The sequence below is a fragment of the Peromyscus leucopus genome, chromosome 14, assembly GCF_004664715.2.
Source record: "Peromyscus leucopus breed LL Stock chromosome 14, UCI_PerLeu_2.1, whole genome shotgun sequence".
Lineage (NCBI taxonomy): Eukaryota > Metazoa > Chordata > Mammalia > Rodentia > Cricetidae > Peromyscus > Peromyscus leucopus.
The window spans coordinates 55317959-55338845 of record NC_051075.1 but is presented as its reverse complement, the minus strand read 5'-3'; the positions used below and the strand labels follow the sequence as shown (position 1 = coordinate 55338845).

At 43.3% G+C, this 20887-nt stretch overlaps 1 protein-coding gene across 1 annotated transcript in view; it reads left to right on the top strand.

The window, feature by feature from the left end:
- The window catches only part of Sptlc2 (serine palmitoyltransferase long chain base subunit 2), an 80395-nt gene extending 67063 nt beyond the window's left edge, over positions 1-13332 (top strand). Inside the window, exons 10-12 of the mRNA XM_028876029.2 lie at positions 7820-7955; positions 8955-9084; positions 12937-13332. Of these exons, the coding sequence (XP_028731862.1) occupies positions 7820-7955; positions 8955-9084; positions 12937-13056 (386 nt within the window). The 3' untranslated portion in view covers positions 13057-13332. The remainder of the gene's footprint in view (positions 1-7819; positions 7956-8954; positions 9085-12936) is intronic.
- Positions 13333-20887: the final 7555 nt, after the last annotated feature.

The window sequence follows — 20887 nt, the reverse complement described above, 5'->3', positions numbered from 1 at the left end:
AGAGGCTCAGAGTTGATGAACCTGGTTCCCACTCCTTTACTTCATCCAGCAGTAACAAAACTGCTCACTCACTCTTGTTTCCTGGAAGCCTTTGCAAATACCCCCTTCACAAGATGCTTCACCGGCATACAGTATCTTAGTTCTTAGAAGCCTGTTTAAGTTGTATTTATTTCCTTTCCTTTGGGGCTCTTAAGTAGCTAACAAAGATTTTTTTTTTCTTGGTGCCATTTATAGGAATTTAAGGGAAATATGTTAAGAGTTTACCTTGCGTTTTAGTTCGCATTTTTTGGGTTTTGTCTTTCATAGGGTTTTGATATAAGATTTTCCGTCTTTCACTGAGTTAGTTGGAAAACCAGCAGAATAGATTTCAGTTACCAATACAGTTTGGTTTTTAAAGCCTCATTCATTTTCCCCGTACTTGTTCCATCCTCACCTACCCCTCCCTCCTCAGTCCAGGTGCAGCTTTCCGCTAGCTACCTTTAGATGTGATGATCTGGATTTCAGTCTGAGTCTGCATCCTGAGGCCCAGGGAGTGGTGTGTTCACCATCGCTCTCCAGCTCCAACCCGTCCTCTGGGTGCAGTCTGCTGACCCCAAAGCTTCCTCTCCGTCCATAGCTAGTATCATGTAAATGGAAAATTAGGGGATGGAAGTTCCTTAGAGTTCAGTCTTTATGCATTTCTGGAGACATGGAAGTGAACTTCAGCCTAATAATAAAATTTATAAGATGGGCAGCAATTATACTAACAGGCATCAGCTGCTTGCCATCACTACAGAAAAGATTTCAGTGGGTTTTTAATTTTATTTTATGTATTTGTTTTTGCTTGCCTTCAGTTTTTAACACACACACTCACACACGTTCTTATAGGAATATAATCAGAGTATGGCCACAGATTTGTTCTAAATTTTGCCACAATTTGTGTGGGGGGTTTTTGTTGTTGTTGCTGTTTTGGTTTGTTTGTTTTATAAGTAACACGTACCCTTCAGAGTTCCCTATCAATACCTCATCAATGATAAGGTCTCTTCCTTGAATGTCTAAAGAGCTGGGGTGTTTGTTTGTTTGTTTGTTTGTTTGTTTTTTGACACAGGGTCTCTACACAGCTCCTGCTATCCTGGAACTAGCTCTGTAGACCAGGCTGGCCCAGAACTCACAGAGATCCGCCTGCTTCTGCCTCTAGAGTGCTGGGATTAAAGGCATGCACCACCATGAGCTGTTTTTTGCTTGTTTTATTGTGGTTGATCAAGGATGAAAGGAGCATTTATATATATATTTTTATATTTGATATGGACAGAGTATTTTGTTTATGGGGTTGTTTTAAAGATGGAATCTTGCTATGTATCCCAGGCTCACTTCAAATTTAACTATGTATGTGTATGCCTCAGCCTCCTGAATTCTAGGATTACAGGTATGTTGTACATGCCCAGTGGAACAGGGTTTTCTTACCCCTTCTTTGTAATCAAAAACCATTTAGATGAGTTGTAAGATTTGGTACTGTTTCTGATAAGTGTTTGATTTTCAAATGGGTTTGATGGGACTTGGGGCCATTTGTCAGGGAAAGCAGAAAGGGGGTGATAGAAAACAAGGTGTTTGCCAACAAGTGTGACAATGTGAATCAATCCATAAGACCCACATGGTGGAAAGAGAAGCAATTCTCACTGGCAAACAGCTCTTTAAAAACTTGTAAAACAACTAACAAGGAACAGTAATGGGTTACTACATCTCTATTTATGCAATAATGGGAATGAACTCAAGACATAATAAAACATACTAAAATTTTTTAGTATTCAAAGGGAATCAACATTGTAACAAAGCAGCCCTCTACGGGATAATGCCAGAGGTCCTATGCACACACAGTGCAGGAACAATACTAAAAACTTCTTTCAGCAAAATGACAAGTTTAAAGCCCCATGGCTATGATAGCTTATCCTTATATGTAGTTTCAAGTACTATTGCTACATGAATGTGAACATATAAAGAACATGTCAAAATCAGAGCTTAAGTCAGAACATAAGAAACCACCTTCATGTTTGCACAGATGAACACAAATTCCACACCAACAAGGGTTTTATTACTCTGTTAGTCTTTGACTGTCATTAATTAAAAAATTACAAATTCTAGTTCATTTTCTGCGTTGCTGTATTGAACCCAGAGCCTTGTGCATCCCATGTAACACTCAGTGTACAAGCTAGCCCCTAGAATCCTGGCTAATACAAACACAAGGTGTGTGATAGAAAGCATGTATAGACAGCACAAACTGTAACAGTGTGCACATCAAAATAGTGAATGATCCCAGTGTCCAACTTCTGAATTAGGGTAAGAAATTCTCCCAACAAAAATGTCTTTGTAGCCCAGGCTAGTCTTAAACTCATGCCAACCCTCCTGCCTCTGTCTCCCAAGTGCTAGGATTATAGTCATGAGATACCATGACATGCTGACTTCGGGTTTATTTATTGTGTGTACTTGTGTGTGTAAAGGGAGACTATGCGTGTACACGTGGACATGCGGCTGTGTACTTGTGTGTGAGGAGGCCACAAGTCTTGTCTGCTGTCTCCATTGTTTTCCACCCTCTTGCTGCTGCTGTTCTTGTTAACTGTTGTGTGTTTCCATGGGGGTGCGTGTGCAGAAAGCCTAGGAGGCTCTGGTGTCCTGGTACCTGCTGGCCTCAACCTTATCTCACAGCAGCTCTTGGAGATGACAAGTCTTTGCTCCTGGACTCTGGTGTTTCACAGCAGCAGCACTTGACTGATTTGGGTCTTTTTTTCCAATTCAGCTTCAGGGAGGTCTTTAGCCTCGTTGTGGAGGTAAGCCTGTGCTGGCTGCTGTGTTCTGTTTTATTAGGGGTCTAGAACGGTTTCTGGCACACGGTGAGTACTGGAACATATGGTTGTTGTTTAATAACATTATTGTTATGTGCATTCACGTGTGCCATGGTACCCATGTGGAGGTTAGAGGCTCACTTTTGAGAGTAAGTTCTCTTCTACTATGTGGGTTCTGTCATAGAACTCAGGTCATCAGGCCTGGTGGCAAGCACATTTATGTGCTGAGCCATATCACTAGCTTCAGGATGGTTTGCAAATGTTTTGCTTCCCTGCCACACAGCATCTTCTCTATGTTCTGAGTGTTCGTGGTCAGATTCTTAACTCTTAGTTGATGACCTTAAAGTTGAATTCTCAATAGAGGTAGCCTAGGCTGGCTTGGAACTCACTGGCCTTGTCCCTCAGTCTCCTGAATGTTGGCATTACAGGCTTCACCACCATTCTTGGCTTGAGCACTTTGTCTGTAGTTGATGTTATTTAATTTGACACATTTCATGATATGGAGTAACTAGTCTGAAGTAGAACATATTCACTGTTTTACTGTGCCTTTTATAAATGCAAATGTCTATGTGTAAAAGAGTTAACAAGGAGTGGGAGTCAAAGTTCAGTTGGTTTTCTCTAAGTGCTAGGAAAATCTCAGAGACTGGATATTTGTTACTTTTGGTATCTGAATGTTCGATTGCCTGGCCTTGTTACCTTCCTTTGAAAAGATATTTTTGGAAACTGATTTCCTGAGGAAATGAAGTCAGGAATCTTAGCGATTCTCGCTGTTAGAGCATACACTTGCACATGGAAAGAATGTCCTGTTTACCTGCCCTTTATTTAATAAGTTCAGGACTCTCTGCCTGGGTTTCCCTGCTCAGCTTTACCACTTTAAAACAGCAGTTAAATAGTCAAATTCTGGTATTCCTGAGAAATTATTATATTGCCCGTATTACCATATTTGATATTTAGATTTCAGAGTCCAGTCATCCTTGAGAGCATTTTCTTCTACAAAAACTATTTCAGGAGAACTTTTGTTATTCTTAGATTTTATGTTCATCCAGAGTTTTGTTTTAAGCTGTTAAATACCCAGCTGACCTTTTCATTGAACACAAAAGCCTTTTCCATGCCTTAGTAGTGTAGAGAGGTGTCATTGAACTGTCTTTGCTGAACATTTTGTGTTCTACTGCACCCACATCTTTTCAGCCAGACTGTCCCATCAGTCTCCTAAAGGCAGTCAGGCGTTTGTATAAGTCACTAGTTCTTTATGCTAGCCTTCCTTCAGCTTCTCTCGGGCAGAATTTGCAGAAGAAACACGTAGTAGTAAAAACTACTCAGGGAAGCTGTCACGGGAATGCAAGTAGACGGACAGACAGAAAATAAATACTTTTATAGACGGTATCATCTGATCTGTGTATCACTCATAGAATTGTTTAGAAAGAGAAAAGGGAAAGAAAGGAAGGGCTGGTCCCTTTATGTTTTCACTTCCTGTCTCAGGACAAGGGCTTTGAGTCTCAAGTGCTGTTTCCACAACACTTCCCCTGTCTTACAAATTCTTGGAACCCCCAGTACCAAAAACTTGAGTTGTTCCCGCCTGCAGGTTCTGCCTTAAGCAACAAAGGCTAAGAATGCCAAGTCCACCCGGACACTCAGGCCTCTGTTTTGTTGAGGTGTGTTTTGTTTGTTTGCAATTGATGAAAGAATGATTACTAAATAAGAGTTGGCTATGATTAAGATTATGAATAGAGAGATCAGAGTATTAGCTTCAATTCCAGCTCCAGGTGACAGACCAAGTATTTGGGTGTTATTCATTTTATTACAGCAGTGACATTCATGAGGTAAAATGCACAGGCTTTAAGTGTGCTATCCATGAGTAAATGTCATGTAATTACCATTCTTAACCCCATTCCTCCTTGCTGTTTTGTGTTTTTGTTTTTTCTTTTTCTTTTCTGAGACATGGTGTTTCTCTGTGAAGATCAGTCTGGCCGTGAATTCAGACTGATCTTTATTTTCATTACTTGGGAAGCAGAGGCAGACAAATCTCTCTGAGTATGAGGCCAGCCTGGTCTACATAGTAAATTCCAGGACAGCCAGAGCTATGTAGAAAGACCTATAGGTGTAATTTTCTGTCCCGCCAGCTAGCTCCCAAATAACCACATACATAAAGACTTATTAAGTATAAATGCTTGGACAATTGCTTAGGCTTGTTACTTACTAGCTCTTACAACGTAAATTAATCCATATTTCTTTTTTTGTTTTTGTTTTTGTTTCTGTTTTTTCGAGATGGGGTTTCTCTGTGTAGTTTTGGTGGCTGTCCTGGATCTTGCTCTGTAGACCAGGCTAGGCTAGCCTTGAATTCACAGAGATCTGCCTGCCTCTGCCTCCCCAAGTGCTGGGATTAAAGGCGTGCACCACCGCCGCCTGGCTAACCCATATTTCTTGTCTATATTCTACCTTGATACCTTTCTTCAGTACAGCATGTTCATCTTGTTTTGCCCTCTGTCTCCTGGTGACTCGCCTGCCTTCTGCATTCTACATCCTACATCTCTCCCTTTCAAGTCCCGCCTAAACTCTAGCTATTGGCTGTTTAACTCTTTATTAAACCAATATATCTTCACATATCTTCACAGTGTATAAGAGCAACATATCTTCACAGTGTATGGCAAGATTATTCTGCAACAGAGACCCTGTCTCAAAAAATAAAAGAAAAAAGAAAAACAACTTTCTTTTATCAGAGTAACCTTGGTCATAGTATATCTTCATAGCAATAAAAACTTTTTTTAATTGTATCCTTTTTTTTGTTTTTAAGATTTTATGTATGTATGTATGTATGTATGTATGTATTCATTATGTATACAGTATACATGTGTTCCTGCAGGCCAGAAGAGGGCACCAGATCTCCTTACAAGTGGTTGTGAGCCACCATGTGGTTGCTGGGAATTGAACTCAGGATCTCTGGAAGAGCAGTCTGTGCTCTCAACCACTGAGCCATCTCTCCAGCCCAGCAATAAAAACTTTTAAGAAAACATGAGAGCTTGTCTTATAGGGGAAAAAAAACCCAGCCAATCAATAGAAGTTTTTAAAAGTAGAATAGGCATTCTTATATATTGAGGTTTTTTAATTTATTTCTTTTATTTTATTGGTGTTTTGCCTGTATGTATGTCTATGTGAAGATGTTGGATCCTGGAGTTACAATTATAAGCCACATGTGGGTGCTGGGAATTGAACACGGGTCCTCTGGAAGAGCAATCATTGCTCTTAACTGTGAGCCATCTCTCAAGCCCCATATTGAGGTGTTTATATTGAGAGAAATTAGGGTGTGTAATTCTCAGTTCTCAGAATATATATATATATCTTGCTTAATATTAGCTCTTGTTCTTTGTAAGGCACATGCATAACTTAGCTAGTGTTCCTTGATGTTCAGGGTGATGAGTCCAATCTAAGGTTCGTACTTTTCTCTGATCGACTTGAAATCATTATATGTATGTATGTATGTATGTATGTATGTATGTATATGTAATACCCATATATATGAGTATATGTATATATGGGTGTATATATATATATGTATGTATGTATGTATTAATTTGGAGCTATGTGTGTCCATCTTAGCTATAGTTTCCCATGAATGGTGAGTATGGCAGTGTTCTAACTCTAAGGACATGTGAATTATCTGTGTATCTTAATGGTTGATAAATTTATGAACTGTGTCATCTTAAACTTTTTAAAAATACTAATTCACTGAATTTCTAACGTGAGAAAAGTACACCACCCTTTTTCTTTCTCTTTCCTTTTCAAGACAGGGTTTTGCTCTGTAGACCAGGCTAGCCTTGAACTAATTCACAGACATCCACCTGCCTCTGCCTCCTAGAGTGCTGAGATTAAAGGTGTGCGACACCGTGCCTGGCTTCCAACCTTTTCTTACTCATCATGATGCACTTTTGACTGAGAAGAACATACAGTAGTCTTGGCACTGTACAGGTTAATCTTTTGAATTTATTGACTTGTTTGGCCATCTGATCATAGGTCAACTAGTGTAACGTCAACACTTCGCTAAATATTTATTCAATTAGAAGTTAGAGAAACATGGTGTGTGTGTGTGTGTGTGTGTGTGTGTGTGTGTGTGTGTGTGTGTGTGTGTGTGTTTTGAGACAGGGTTTTGCTGTGTAACACCGGCTGTCCTAGAACTCATTCTATAGACCAGGCTGCCTGGGAATAGACCAGGCTGACCTCGGACTCTGTAAACAAAAAGCTGCTGTCAGGTAGGGGCTGTGGCAGACTTGGTGGTAGAGTGCTTGCTTAGCATTTGTGAGAGCCTCGGTTTTAGCCCCTGTACCAAAATAAAATGAAATCTGTTAGCAACAGCTAGAATGACAAGTAACAGGATGCAGAGCAAGGCATATTTATGTTTTTATTCTATGTGCATTGGTGTTTTGCCTGCATGTGTCTGTGTGAGAGTGTTGGGTCCCCTGAAACTGGAGTTACAAACAGTGATAAGCTGCCGTGTGGGTGCTGAGAATTGAACTCAAGTCCTCTGGAAGAACAGCCATTGTACCTAATTGTACCTGCTGAGCCATCTCTCCAGCCCCATGAGCAAGGCATATTCATGTTTATATTCCATACAGGTTAATGTGCAAAACTATTTTATGTTAGAAGAAAAGAGTGTGGTAGCATATGCCTGTAATCTCAGCACTTGGGAAGCTGAGGCAAGAATTCCAAGAGTTCAAGGACATACTGGACTACACAGTAAAAGTTGTTTGAAAACACGTATAAAGCCAGGCTGTGGTGGTTCATGCCTTTAATCCCAGCACTTGGGAGGCAAAGGCATGTGGATCTCTGTGAGTTTGAAGCCAGCCTGGTCTACATAGAGAGTTCCAGGACAGCCAGGGCTGTTACACAGAAAAACCCTATCTCAAAAAACCAAAACCAAAACCAAAAGACCTGGTTAGATAAAAAGAAGGCTGGGAAAATGGTTATCTTTTTCTTCTATTCCTTAGTATTATTTTGGTTTTTTTTTCTAGGCAAAGAATGTATACAGCAGTTGGCTGAGAACACCAAGTACTTCAGGAGACGCCTGAAGGAAATGGGGTTCATCATCTATGGCAATGAAGATTCCCCAGTGGTGCCTTTGATGCTCTACATGCCAGCCAAAATCGGGTACGTTTTGTGGAAGGTCACAGCTGGCCTGTCATTAGACGGAAGGAAATGTTGGGGCTGGAGGGGAAGAAGTTGGCCTTCCTGTGTGTTGCTACATGGGCAGGATTTTTTTTTTCCTTGCTTGCTTTTTGAATGATCTCACTGTGTAGATGAAGCCTCCTCACTGTGTTGGCCTGCCTCTACCTCCCACACGTGCCCTGGGCAGTCTCTTATTCCCAGATACTGTGAGCAAATTAAGGGAAGATAAAACACAAAGCATAATTTGGTAAACAACCAAACCAAGTTAGAGTTCATTATGTAGTTAGGATTCAGATGTGGAGTAAGGGCACAAGACAGCTGTGGTGGATTTGTTGTTGTATAAGAATTGTGAAGTTTGTCCTCACAGTCTCAAAATTTACTGTTTTGAGAACTGAGTTTTTCAACACTGATGGATTTTGAAATCTTAACCAGTGTTACTACATTTCAGGGACAGGCTGTCACCTGAAGCAAACTTTTGTCAGAGTTGATCCAGGTGCGTCCACCTTTGTGAAGGAGTGGCCCTCCGAGGAGTGAAACACAGAATTTAGACCGACCCGTCAGCTCTAAGTGTTCATGCCTGTACCACCAGTAACCAGGCCAGCAGCCAGGCGCTGGCGGCGCACGCCTTCAATCCCAGCACTCGGGAGGCAGAGGCAGGCAGATCTCTGTGAGTTCGAGGCCAGCCTGGTCTACAGAGTGAGTCCAGGACAGCCAGGACTGTTATACAGAGAAACCCTGTTTGGAGAGGGTAATGGGGGCCAGGGGGAGGAATCAGGCCAACAAGACCTTGTACTGGCTGCTATTTACACTTCTTGGTTTCTTTTGTTGTTGTTTTGGTTTTGGGGACAGGATTTCTCTGTGTTGCCTAGGCTGTCCTAGAACTAGTTCTATAGACAAGGCTGGCCTCGAACTCAGATCCAGGACATGTGCTACCATGCCCCATGACATTTTTTGGTTTCATTTCCTGTTTTCCTTTTATAGTGCCTTCGGGCGGGAGATGCTGAAGCGGAACATTGGTGTAGTTGTGGTGGGATTTCCTGCTACCCCAATCATTGAGTCCAGAGCCAGATTTTGCCTGTCAGCAGCTCATACCAAAGAAATACTTGATACAGTAAGTACCTTAGAGTCAATATGGCACATACTAAAAGAGATGGTATTATACATATGTGTGTACCACATGCATAATTGGTGCCATAGATCTCCTGGAACTGGAGTTACAGACAGTTGTTAGTTGCCATGTGGGTGCTGGGAATTGAACCCCCACCCCCACCCCCCAGGTCCTCTAGAGGAGGACACAGTGCTCCTAACCGCTGAGCCATTTCTGCAGCCCCGAGTACCTAGCATCTTAAACTGATGAGACAGTGACAGGCAGTGCTATTTTGAATGGCTATTTCAAAGCAATTGGAGAATCTTTCAAATCATCCACCAAATCCAGTTCTAGAGTTCTGGAGAACAGTCTGGCTTCCTCCCTTTTGGTTTGTGACAGGGTCTTGCTAAGTAGCTCAGGTTGGTCTAGAACTCACTGTGTGCTCACACTGGAGAGCCTCCTGGCTGCTGGGATTGTACGTGTGAGCTGCCTCACTCAGTCAGTCAGCATCCACTTGTACTGTCGTCTCCCTGGTGATGGGACCTAAAGCAGGACTCCAGCTGTCGAGTTTGCTGACACACGTGACACACGTACACAGTTTCCCTTCTGAAGCCTTCTTTTCTCCTGTGGTCATGCTGTGCGTTGATCACAGCTCCACTCGAGGAACCTTGCTGATGTTCCTTTGGCATCCTAAGATAACCCTCTCCCCTGCCCAGCAAGTTCTTTATGCTGGTAATGGTTTCACTGTGGATTGGGGGTGGGTGAGTGATAGTGTGCTTTTTATTTTCTTTCTGTGTTTGAGACAAGCTGGTCTCCAACTCACAGAAACCTGTCTGTTTCTATCTCCTAAACAGGGCCATTATACCAGGCTACAGTCTCCTAGCCCTAAGGAATTTTGTAAATCATTCTTTTTAGAAGTATTATAATAATCTGATTGGCATTTGTTTGTTGTTTTTTGTTGTTGTTGTTTTGGGTTTTTGTTTGTTTTGATTTTTTCTTTTTGGTTTTTCAGAATGGGGTTTCTCTGTATAACAGCTTGACTGTCCTAGAACTCGCTCTGTAGACCAGGCTGGCCTTGAACTCACAGAACTTTTCCTGCTTCTGCTTTTTTTGTTTCTGAGACAGTCAGTGTCTTACATGTGGTCATGCCTGGCTATGAGCCTGTTTTCCTCTGTATCTTCAAGGATAGGGATTATAGGAATGAGCCATTACACCTAGCTAAAGCTTTCTATTTTATTTTTGAACATTAGGCTTGTTGAAGTCATTTTATCTTGTGATGTTTTATAGAATTAAACACTAAAAATGAACAGTATTTCTATGTGATACAAACTAATTTTTATTCAGTACTGGGTCCTGTCACATTATTAAAAATTAACATTTATTTGGTATGTGGTGGTGGTGTGTGTCTGCTTGAGCGTATATGGAGATCAGAGAAAACTTGAGAGTGTCAGCACTAAACAAATGAAAAGGGACTCTCAGGCCAGACGTGGTGCAGACCTTAAGTCCTAGCACTTGAGGCTGAGCAGAAGGGTCACAAGTTCAGGGCCAGCATGAGTGTGCACAGGGCCTTTTTTATTAGTCTCACCATCAGGGGTCAGTAGATACCTAAGTATAAGTTTAGATAAGGAAGATTTTACCTTGTAAAATTGTTAGATTTATGCTTAACAAGCTGGGCAAAGTTGTGCATTTCTGTAGTCTCAGTTACTTATGCTGCTTAGGCTGAGGCAGGAGGATCCTTTAATCTCAGGAGTTTGAGGCTAGTGTGGGCAACATAGTGAGATGCCATCTCAAAAAAACAAAAAGAATATTGTAAGAATGAGAGTATAGTCATCTACAGATTCAGTACAAATTCAATCAGGATTCAAGTTGTACCTTTTGCAGAAATGGAAAAGCTGATCCTCACGTTTATATGGAACTAGTAGGTTTCCCCCAAAGAACTGACATGTTGTTAAAAATGAAAGTGGAATACTCATATTTGTCAATTCAAATCTAATTACACCCTACAGTAACTAAAGCGGTAGGCAAGTACCAGCCCAGGGATCACAGTTAGACCAGAGACTTGGAATGAGAGCTGAGGAATTCGCCTAAGCACCTGGTCAGCTGGTTGTTAACAGGCCAGCCGGGCAGGCAGTAAGCAAAGGATAGTTTCTAAAGCCAGCAGATGCCAGAATGGGTGCCCGTGAAGCTGCAACTCTGCAGCGTGGACAGGCCTGCGAGCTGTGCTAGACACAGCCAGGACTTAGGAGTCCACTCACAAGGAGAGCCCAGAGCTGGGCGACTCCACAGTGTCAGAAAATACAGTGGTGGTTGTGAGCGCTTAGAGAAAAGCAGGCGTGCAGAGCGATAAACAGACTGAGTGTGGGAGGTCACTGGGAGACAGAGGCCAGCCTGGTCTACAAAGACAGTTTCAAGACAGCCAGGGCTACACAGAGAAAAAAACCTGTCTCGAAAAGCCAAAAAGAAAAGAAGAAAACCCTCTACAATTAGTGAGGTGATGATAGTTGTGCCCTGATGGGATTATACTAGAAGCACTGAACTGTGTCCAGTAAAAAGTTGGGGTTTGTAGCATGTGGGTCATATATTTCAATGGTTATTTTCCACATAAGGGAAGAATAATGGCGTCAGCTGTGGGAGGGCAGCTCTGCTAGTGTTCTTCACTCAGCCTGTGATGAACCCATTTTCCTCTTAGGAGCTCATCTTATGCCTTGAGCCAGAGACCGCTGCAATGGTTTGTTAAGAAATGGTATGGTTCTTTGCTCCTAATCTAACCAAATAACCTCACTTAAGGCCAGCAGTTTCTATTACAGATTTGTTTTTTATGTAGATAAAACTTGTCTGGGCTGTGAATGATGGCATATGCCTGTTGTCTGGGTGCCCAGAAGTCAGAGGCAGGAGGATCACTTAAGCTCAGGAGTTCCAGATCAGCTTGGGAAGTTTGTTGAGATTCCACATCAAACAACAAAAAAGTCCAAAACCTTGCGTGAAATACTGGATATGGGAACAGAACTCTTCCTTATCTTTATCCCCTTAGGCACTGTGAGTCTGTTTCAGCTCACTGCCTGTTTCTAAGCACTTTTCCTTTTTACACGATGAAAAGAAATACTAGGTGCTCCTGAAGTTACAGTTCGTAAATATCCTTTCCTTGGTGTTCTGAGTCACGTACACTTTTGTTTCAAATGTACAAATCCTCTATCAGAATCAAGGACATAAATGACTAATGGACTCTCCCGTCTGAAGTTCAGAGTGGAGTCTTCCATTAAGCCTGGCCTCAGAAGTACTTTGTTCTGATAGCACAGTGAAGTTCAGCTCTTTCTACTTTTCACATTTTGGAATAAAGAACAGGCAAACTCACCTTTATGCTAGTTAATAGTTCTAAAATACACATTTTCTTTTTAAAAAATTTTTACAATTTTTATTTATTGTGCTTTTGAGTATGGGTGTGGGCTCAGTTCAAACATGCCATGACTTGCATATGGAGGTCAAAGGGCAAGTTGCAAGAGTTGGTTCTTCCCACTGTGTGGGTCCTGGGGATTGATCTCGAGTTGTGAGGCTTTGTGGAGGGCACCTTTGCCTGCTGAGGTGCTCACTGACGCAAGGTGTGCATCCTCCTACAGAATTATAGATATACTCCTGACAGGAGGCCTGTTCCCCTTCCTGCTGAGTACATTACACTTGAAGAATCGTAGCCTCTAGGCTTGGGTACTCACGGCCCGTTTTGATGGCCAGGCCTGAGCTCTTGCTCAGATGCTATTCTTTCCTCAGCAGTAGATAGTCTTTCCTGAATAAGATAACCTTGCCACTGTTGTCAGCCCAGGAAAGTGTCGGGCATGCTTGCATCCTGCTTGTCCTGCCTGACCCCTGTCTTGTGTGTTTTAGGCTTTAAAGGAGATAGATGAAGTTGGGGACCTGCTGCAGCTCAAGTACTCACGCCGTCGGCTGGTGCCTCTGTTGGACAGGCCCTTTGATGAGACGACCTATGAGGAGACAGAAGACTGAGCCTTTTTGGTGCTCCCTAGAGGGAGAAACTCCCTCCCAGGACAGCGTGTGGCCTTTCTGAGCCAGTTCCAGGAACCACACTTCAGTGACCACCTCATGTGAAAGACAGTTCTGAAGCTACTGAAGGTGGCCACCTCCACTCCAAATGGCATTTTGTAAATAGTAAAAACAAACAAACTGCTTCACATTCTTCCTTTGTTTGCTAAGTCTCACCTTTATATATATATATATATATATGATTACTTTGTCCATTAAAAATGTTTTATTTTATAACTATTCTATTTGTGAAATCAAGCTAACCCTTGCCTGTGGCTTACCACACAGGCATTCCCCACTCCCCATTCCAGCCACCTCATAGGCTTGGATCCATCAAGACTTACCCTGGCCCTGGCTCTCCAGCCTCGAGACTAACTGGCCCTCTCCCTAGGGAGCAAGTGCCTTCTGCTGACTTCCCGTCCAGGTCTCAGAGGTTGCCCCCATTGTAACCCTTATTTAACCAGTCAAGTTAATCAACCAAAGCATTCTGTCTTGAGTCTTAAATGTTAACAATGCCAAGAGGTTTGTTATGTGACTCCCCCTGGCCAAGGACCTCGCTGGACTGCTCTTACTCTGTTTTTTGTTGTTGTTCTGATCACCAAATAATTTATTATCAGGTATTTCTTCATATGGTCACAGACTGAAGATGTGTCCAGAGTTTGGATTTATCACCAGATCGAACTCTAATGCTTCCCACCTCCAAAGTTAGGACAGCCTCTGGCTGGTTCTGGGTCCAGATTAGGATCTGACCTGGTAAAGGGAAGTGTTGGTCAGTCCTCTGCCCGCGTTCCACTTCCCGATGGTTAGTGGTCTAGGTTCTCCCTGTGGATGCTGACCACTTGAGCAGTGCTCCTCCAAATGCCAGTTCTTCTACTCCTAATGTCCTAAGACCACTTTAACCAGCATCTGGGGCTGCCTTCTCTTGTGCTTCCATTGGACACTTGGTTTCCTTGAGGAATTTCTGATCAAATACCTCTTCCCTAAACTGGAATAGCCTCTGTTTTCCTGTCACCCCCAGGTCAGGGACTTCATCCAGAGCTTTGTGCGGCTTGACCAAAGAACACATCTGAAGAGCACCGTTTAAAGCTACTTTTTTTCTTTTGACCAAAGCTTAGTTACAGAGAACTTTTGACTTTATTGTTACTGAAGGTGAATTTGTCTTTTAGTAGTGATCAAGTGTTATAGGGAACGGTTGAGAACAGAATGAAAAGAACTGTATAAAAGTGTTTCTGTATGTCATTCTTTAAAATTATCCTGTTTACTGGTAAAGATGCCCCCACTGAATTCTCCTAGGGACCTAATTGTCAGCTGCAGAGCCTGGAAGAGAAGACAGAAGCAGTGTTGTTTGTGAAGCTCTCTTTTCATGCCCTAGATCGCTGCCATCTCTTGACCTCTGTGACCTCTGTGAGCTTTCATCCCCTGAGATGATCTGAGGCTGTATGTGGCTCTTTTAAAGAATAGAAAAGAAGCTAAGCAGTGGTAGCACACCTTAAATCCCAGCATTTGGGATGTGGAGGCAGGCAGATCTCTGAGTTCGAGGCCAGCCTGGTCTACAGAGTGATTTCCAGGACAACCAAAGCTGTTAGACAAAAAAAAATCCCTGTCTCAAATCTCACCCCCACACCCCAAAAAGAGAATAGAAATGGATGCATAACCTAGGTGTGGTAGCCTACGCCTTTAATCCTAGCACTCAGGAGGCAGAGGCAGGTAGATCTCAGTGAGCTTAAGGACAGCAAGGGCTGATAGTGAAACCTGTCTCAAAAGAGAAAAAAGAAAGAAAGAAATGGTAAGTGGAAGAACCACAGAAAGAGACAAGAGCTACATTTATAAAAAAGATTCCATAACTAAGTCTTGTGAAGCTCAGAACACCTTGCTCACTCTCCCCCATAGAATCCCACTGGAATGCCAAGTATAGTTACTGTTTAATGATGTAGATCGAGGCCTTGCAGAAGTAGCAAACTTTCAGCTTACGTAAAGTCACTTCAAATCAAAGTGCTCTTGACGGGCATTTAAATTTTTATGTGTATCACTTGGTTGGTACAAAGTTTACTTCAAGCTAAATGTAATTAAGTTACAAGTTTATTTTGAAGAGGACAGTGTATGCACATTATATGTGACTGGTTATTTGTAACTCTGTAATAGAAATCTTGGGTCCAGTCATGTCATAGGTCATTATCCAAATTTTGGACTGATACAAGGCCATAATAGTCGAGCATTTGAGAATGCGTAGAAGTCTGGACCTTAAAGAGATTCAAACATATATAAGTCAGCCATCACCACCAGAGCTGAGTGCCGATGGGTCTGCAAGGCGTGACTGATCGATCCTAGCACTTTGCGTCATGCTTTTTTGTCCTTGTTCATTTCATGTTTGTAAGATCCACTTCACAGGCAGTCAGAATCATGCCTAAGACATGGCCCAAGGAGCAGGGGCAGTGAGCATCTCCTCTCTGTGTGTCCTTGTTTAAGGATCCAGCCCTCTTCAGTTCTTCATCCATGCTCTTCAACTCTTCTGGTCCAGGCAGTCTTCAAAGTCAGCCTTCTTCCTTGAGTTGTCCTGTCCACACCCTCCCTCCCGTAGGTTGGTAGGCTGCAGGGTGGAACATCCTCGTAGTGATCGCCTCTGGTCTTTCACTCACCCTCTCTGTAGCTTCTGCTGCTTGGTGGTTGGGATTCTAGCCCCAGAGAAGACTTGACATGTGCTGGTGCAGAGTTGGGGGCTGTGCTGTAGACAGCCTGCTCCTTGCATGCATAGCCATGTACTTCAGTGATTGTCAGGGCACTCTCTCTTCCTTTTTTAATTGAGGGCATCCATATCTGAGTCTCCGTGACTGGCAGGGTGTGGTCAGGTTACCTGGTGTGTAATGTACTTTGCAAAAAGCGAGATGAACAGCTCACTTAGATTTTCCAACTCTTTGGACAAGAGGGAAATGATTGCTACCACCTCCCTTTTCCCAAATTGAGGAGTCTGCCTAATTGTCTGTAGTATGTTTGACAAAACCCCATAGAAAAGAAAAACAACTGGTTCTCCTGTGTGAATGATTGCTGTGGGTCAGGTATGGTACACACCTGTAATCCCAGTACTTGGGGGACAGAAGCAAGAGGACCTCCTAGAATTCTCTGGATTAGCCTGGGCTACAGGGTAAGACTCTTAAAAAAAGAATAGTGGATTGCTATGACTGAGTACCAGGACGCTGTTGTAGGTGAGAAATACCTAGTTGTTCCTGTTGCTTTGTTTCCAATGTGGCTTTAGAAAAAGAGGGAGAATTGTGCTTTTTTTCTGACTGCCCTGTGCCTGTAATGACCAGGAGCTGTGGAGTGTTTCTCACAGGTGAAATCACCTTAGCCTGGGGCTATGAACAGAGAGGTTTATGAAAATCAGGATTCTGCTTGTCTTTTTATCAAAGAATCTATGGCCCCACCCCCACCCCAGTTCCAGAACCTATGGACGGGCTGTTACCTGTAAGCTCAGTGCCCAGCAGGCATCTTAATCCTTTAAGCCGGTCAATCAAAATACCTTCCATGTGGAGAAAAGCATGTCCTTCCTCCCCTCTGCCTTAGCCACATGAATTGTGTGCTCGGGCTCCTAGCCAGCTGCCGTGTCCAGCCTGATAGCCGACTCGGAGCCAGAGAAGTGCTAGGGCCTGCCAGTGATCCCTTCCTTCCCTTGTCCTGCCTGCAAAATGCTGTTGTTCCTTTTGTAGTTTCCGGTGACTTCCGTTTTCCAAGCAGCTTTTTGCTGTAGAGTGAAGTGTTTCTAGGAGGGAAACAAGGAGCCAACTTAAGCCCTTCATGAAAATGACCATTTTCATTGATGCTGAGTCTGAAGGTTTTCCATTCACAGTTCACCCTTCGGAGTAGCTTAGGGGTAGGGGAGCGGTGGGTAAGATTCTGTTTACTACGGTATGGCCTTAAATTGTTACTGTTTCTGGTATAATGGATTGTAATAAACTGACCCTGAAGAATGCCGAGGCCCTTACCCCGCAGTCACTGTTTTTAATGAAGCAATCCCTAAAGCTCTGTTTTGGGAGCGGTGTGGGAGGTGGAATGAAAGGTGTCTGCACCCGGGTGGGATGCTAAGTGTCTGTTTACTTACCGTCTGAGTTCTCCCCATGTGCAAGGGAACTCCCGTCAACTCAAGAGTCCAGAGTCCAGCACGGTTCCCAGGTCTCTCGTGCAGTTCCTGACTGTTTGGCGCGGGTTCTTCCAACTGAGTGGAGGCTGTACCACCAAGTGGGGTGGAGTAGTGACTTACCTTCCCCCTTAACATTGTACCTCAGGATGGGTTTAGCCAGTAGTTGGGATTGAGAGCTTCCTCCCTGTTGAGTCTCTTCGCAGGGCATGGAAGCCTTTACTATAGTCTAGCCTGCGTGCCACAGTCTTGATCCCTCTCTGTACAAAGGCAGCTAACAATAAGGGATGGAGGGGAAGAGGAGAGCAGGTGTCCATGGGGGAGCTGGTTTAGGGTGGTCCTGTTGACCCACGTTTTCCCACTGACCAGGTTACTGTAAACTGGAATCTGCAAGGCGTACTGTGATCTACCCCTTCCCATTGTTGCCATGTCCTTATCTACACCTGGGAATGTGGGGACCTTTTTCATCGAGTCATGTCTCACCAACGCCACTCTTCTGTAGCCCGCTGCCTTCTTGCCAGATGATGATTTTTTAAAATTTCATTTTATATCGGATGACTGTGAAGCTATCCATAGTAGGCTGTGGAGGGCGTCAATTTTCAGAGTGCATGTTAAGAATTCGAAGGGGACCTACTTGATATGAATCATCCCACAAATACTGTTTTGCCCTAATAAAATATTCAGAAATAGACACTTGGCCTTTATTCATTCAGCCAATAGATATCAGGCATTGACCTCGGTGCCAGCAAGTGGACTGGGCATTGCCAGCAACAGCCGTGAAAAGGCAGATGTGGACAGGTGTGTGAACACACCCTTCTACAGACTGCTAAGGGCTTGAGCAGAAAACCCAAAGGGATAATAGAAAGGGGGACAGGCAACTTGTCTGAGGAGGTGGAAAATCTGACAGGCTTCAGTGTAAGAAGACCTCAGTCGGGAGGCAGAGGCAGGAAGATCATTGGTGGGAGTGGGTGGGGGGCGGGGGACCACTAGGACCAGGGCGGCCATGCTGGTGCCTTGGCAGGTCAGAGGAAGCGTCTGCTTCACCTGTGGGGACACCAGGCTGGAGAGGCCAGGGCGGCCATGCTGGCACCTTGGCAGGTCAGAGGAGGCGTCTGCTTCACCTGTGGGGACACCAGTGCAAACGTTTTTGTTTTGTTCTTTGATGTTCATTGGGCGGGGGCGGGGACAAGGCGGGGCATGTGTCTGTGTGAACATGCCAGTTCACGTGTGGTCAGAGGGCAGTTTGTAGAAGTCCCTTCCTCTACCATGTGGGGTTCCAGGACTGAACTCTGTGTATCAGGTTTGGAGGCAAAGTGCCTTTACCAACCGAGCCATCTTGCTGGCTAGGAAAATGTAGAGTTGAAGAGGATGGCATGCTTTTTTGTGGACATTGACAAGTTGATAAAATTTTTATATATGTATACAAAGGTCCTAAGAATAGTCCACAGTTTTGGAAACTGGTTTACACTGCCTGAAGTCGTTAACATTGTAGGTAGTGTTCTTGACTTCAGGGTGCCTGCAGAACACTGAACTCAGCAGAGTCTAGAAGCAGACTCCTGTGTGACGTGGGGACTTGAGTTTATTTCTTTTTGTTGTTGTTGTTTTGTTTTGCTTTTGAGACAGGGTTTCCCTGTATAGCCCTGGAACTTGTTCTGTAGACCAGGCTGACCTCGAACTCATCTACCTCCCTCCCTAGTGCTGGGATTAAAGGTGTGCGCCACCACTGCCCAGCTTCAACAAAAGATCTCATGTGAAGAAAATACAGTTGCTTCACCTAGTGGCCCTGGAGTACCTAAACACCTTCATATACAATAGTCTAATTACAATAGATGATAGATCTAAATATGAAAATGGTAGGGCTAGGGAAGTAGTTCAGTGGATAAAACACTTGCCACTCAAGTATGAGTGCCAGAGTTCAAATCCCCAGCACCCCCCAGTGCTAGCTAGATGACCCGGTGAGCTCCGTGTTCAGAGAGAGAGACCCCGCCTGGGTAAATAAAATGAAGAGCAGCCCACCTCCTCACATACAAATGTGCACACCACACAAATATACACAAGCAAAGAATTCCTTTTAAAACATCAAATCAACAAATTCGCTAAAAATGGGCTGGAATGGTTAAGAGCATTAGCTATTCTTCCTGAGGACCCAGGTCCAATACCCAGCACCCTCATGGTGGCTCATAACTGTGACTCCAGCTCCAAGGGATCCAGTGGCTATTGGAGGCAAGCATGCATGTGGCGCACAGGTATATATGCAGGCAAAATACCCATGCACATAAAGTTAGGGTTTCTTTATTTTTGTTTTGTTTTGATCTTTCAAGACAGGGTTTCTCTATCCCTGGCTATCCTGGTAGACCAGGCTGGCCTCAAACTCAGAGCTCCACTTGCCTCTGCCTCCATAGTGGTGGGATTAAAGGCGTGTGCCACCACTGCCCAGCTTATAACATTAAATTTTTTAAAAATGTAAATAAAACAAAATATTGGATCAAACACTTGTCCAAAAAGTCTGGTAAGGGATGTGGTGGCCCATGCCTGTAATCTCAGCACTTCAACAACAAAAAAAAAAGACTTAGCCCATAAAAATGTTCATTGTTACTATCAAGTTTAAATGAAAACAATAAGACACTCCCATGACCACAGAATGGCTAGAGTTAGAAGAATTACAATATTCAATGGACATAGATGTGGAGTAGCCAGGGCTCTCTTAGGTTGCTGATGGGTACCATCTGAGAAGCAAGATGGCCACTTTCTTTCTTGCAGCCAATTAAGTGTTTATTTACCCAAGGGAAAAAAAATAAAACATGTCCACACAGAACTTGAACATTCATAGATGCTTTATTCATGACAGCCTCAAACTGAAAACAACTCACAAAACATCATGTTAAGTGGATACACAAGTTACAGTGTGCCCAAATGACAGTAATATGTATTACCAGGCAGTGTAAAGGAGCAAATCACTGATATCTAGAAAACGTATGTCTTAGACACATGCTGAAGGAAGCCTACCCTGGAGAAGACATCATACAGTTTTATTGCTACGTGATAGAAAAAGGCAAATGGGAAGACAGTAGCATCAGCTGTTGGCAGGAGCCAAGATTTCGTGTTGGTGACTATACAAAGAGATTGTTAAAAGATTGTCTTCAAAACAACAAAAACATAAAAATTATGATTTCCTTATAGAAATAAAAATAAATGTAAAAGAGTCATGGGCTGCTCTTCCAGAGGTCTTGAGTTCAATTCCCAGCAACCACATGGTGGCTCACAACCGTCTGTAATGAGATCTGGTGCCCTCTACTGGCCTGCAGGAATATATTCAAGCAGAACACTCTACATAATAAATAATTTTTTTTTTTAAAGTAACTCATTAACAAGGAAATAAGATACAGAAGAACTGCGGGTGGTGGTGGTGCACACCTTTAATCCCAGCACTCAGGAGGCAGAGCCAGATGGATCTCTGTGAGTTCGAGGCCAGCCTGGGCTACAGAGTGAGTTCCTAGGACAGGCTCCAAAGCTACACAGAGAAACCCTGTTGGAAAAAAAAAAAAGATCCGGAAGAACAGAAATTTACAGATGAGCAGTATTTGAAATAAAGGTGCAAATGAAGGCATAACTGGTTTCTTAACATACATCGACTGAACTTCTGCGAGACAAGACATTCCAATAGAC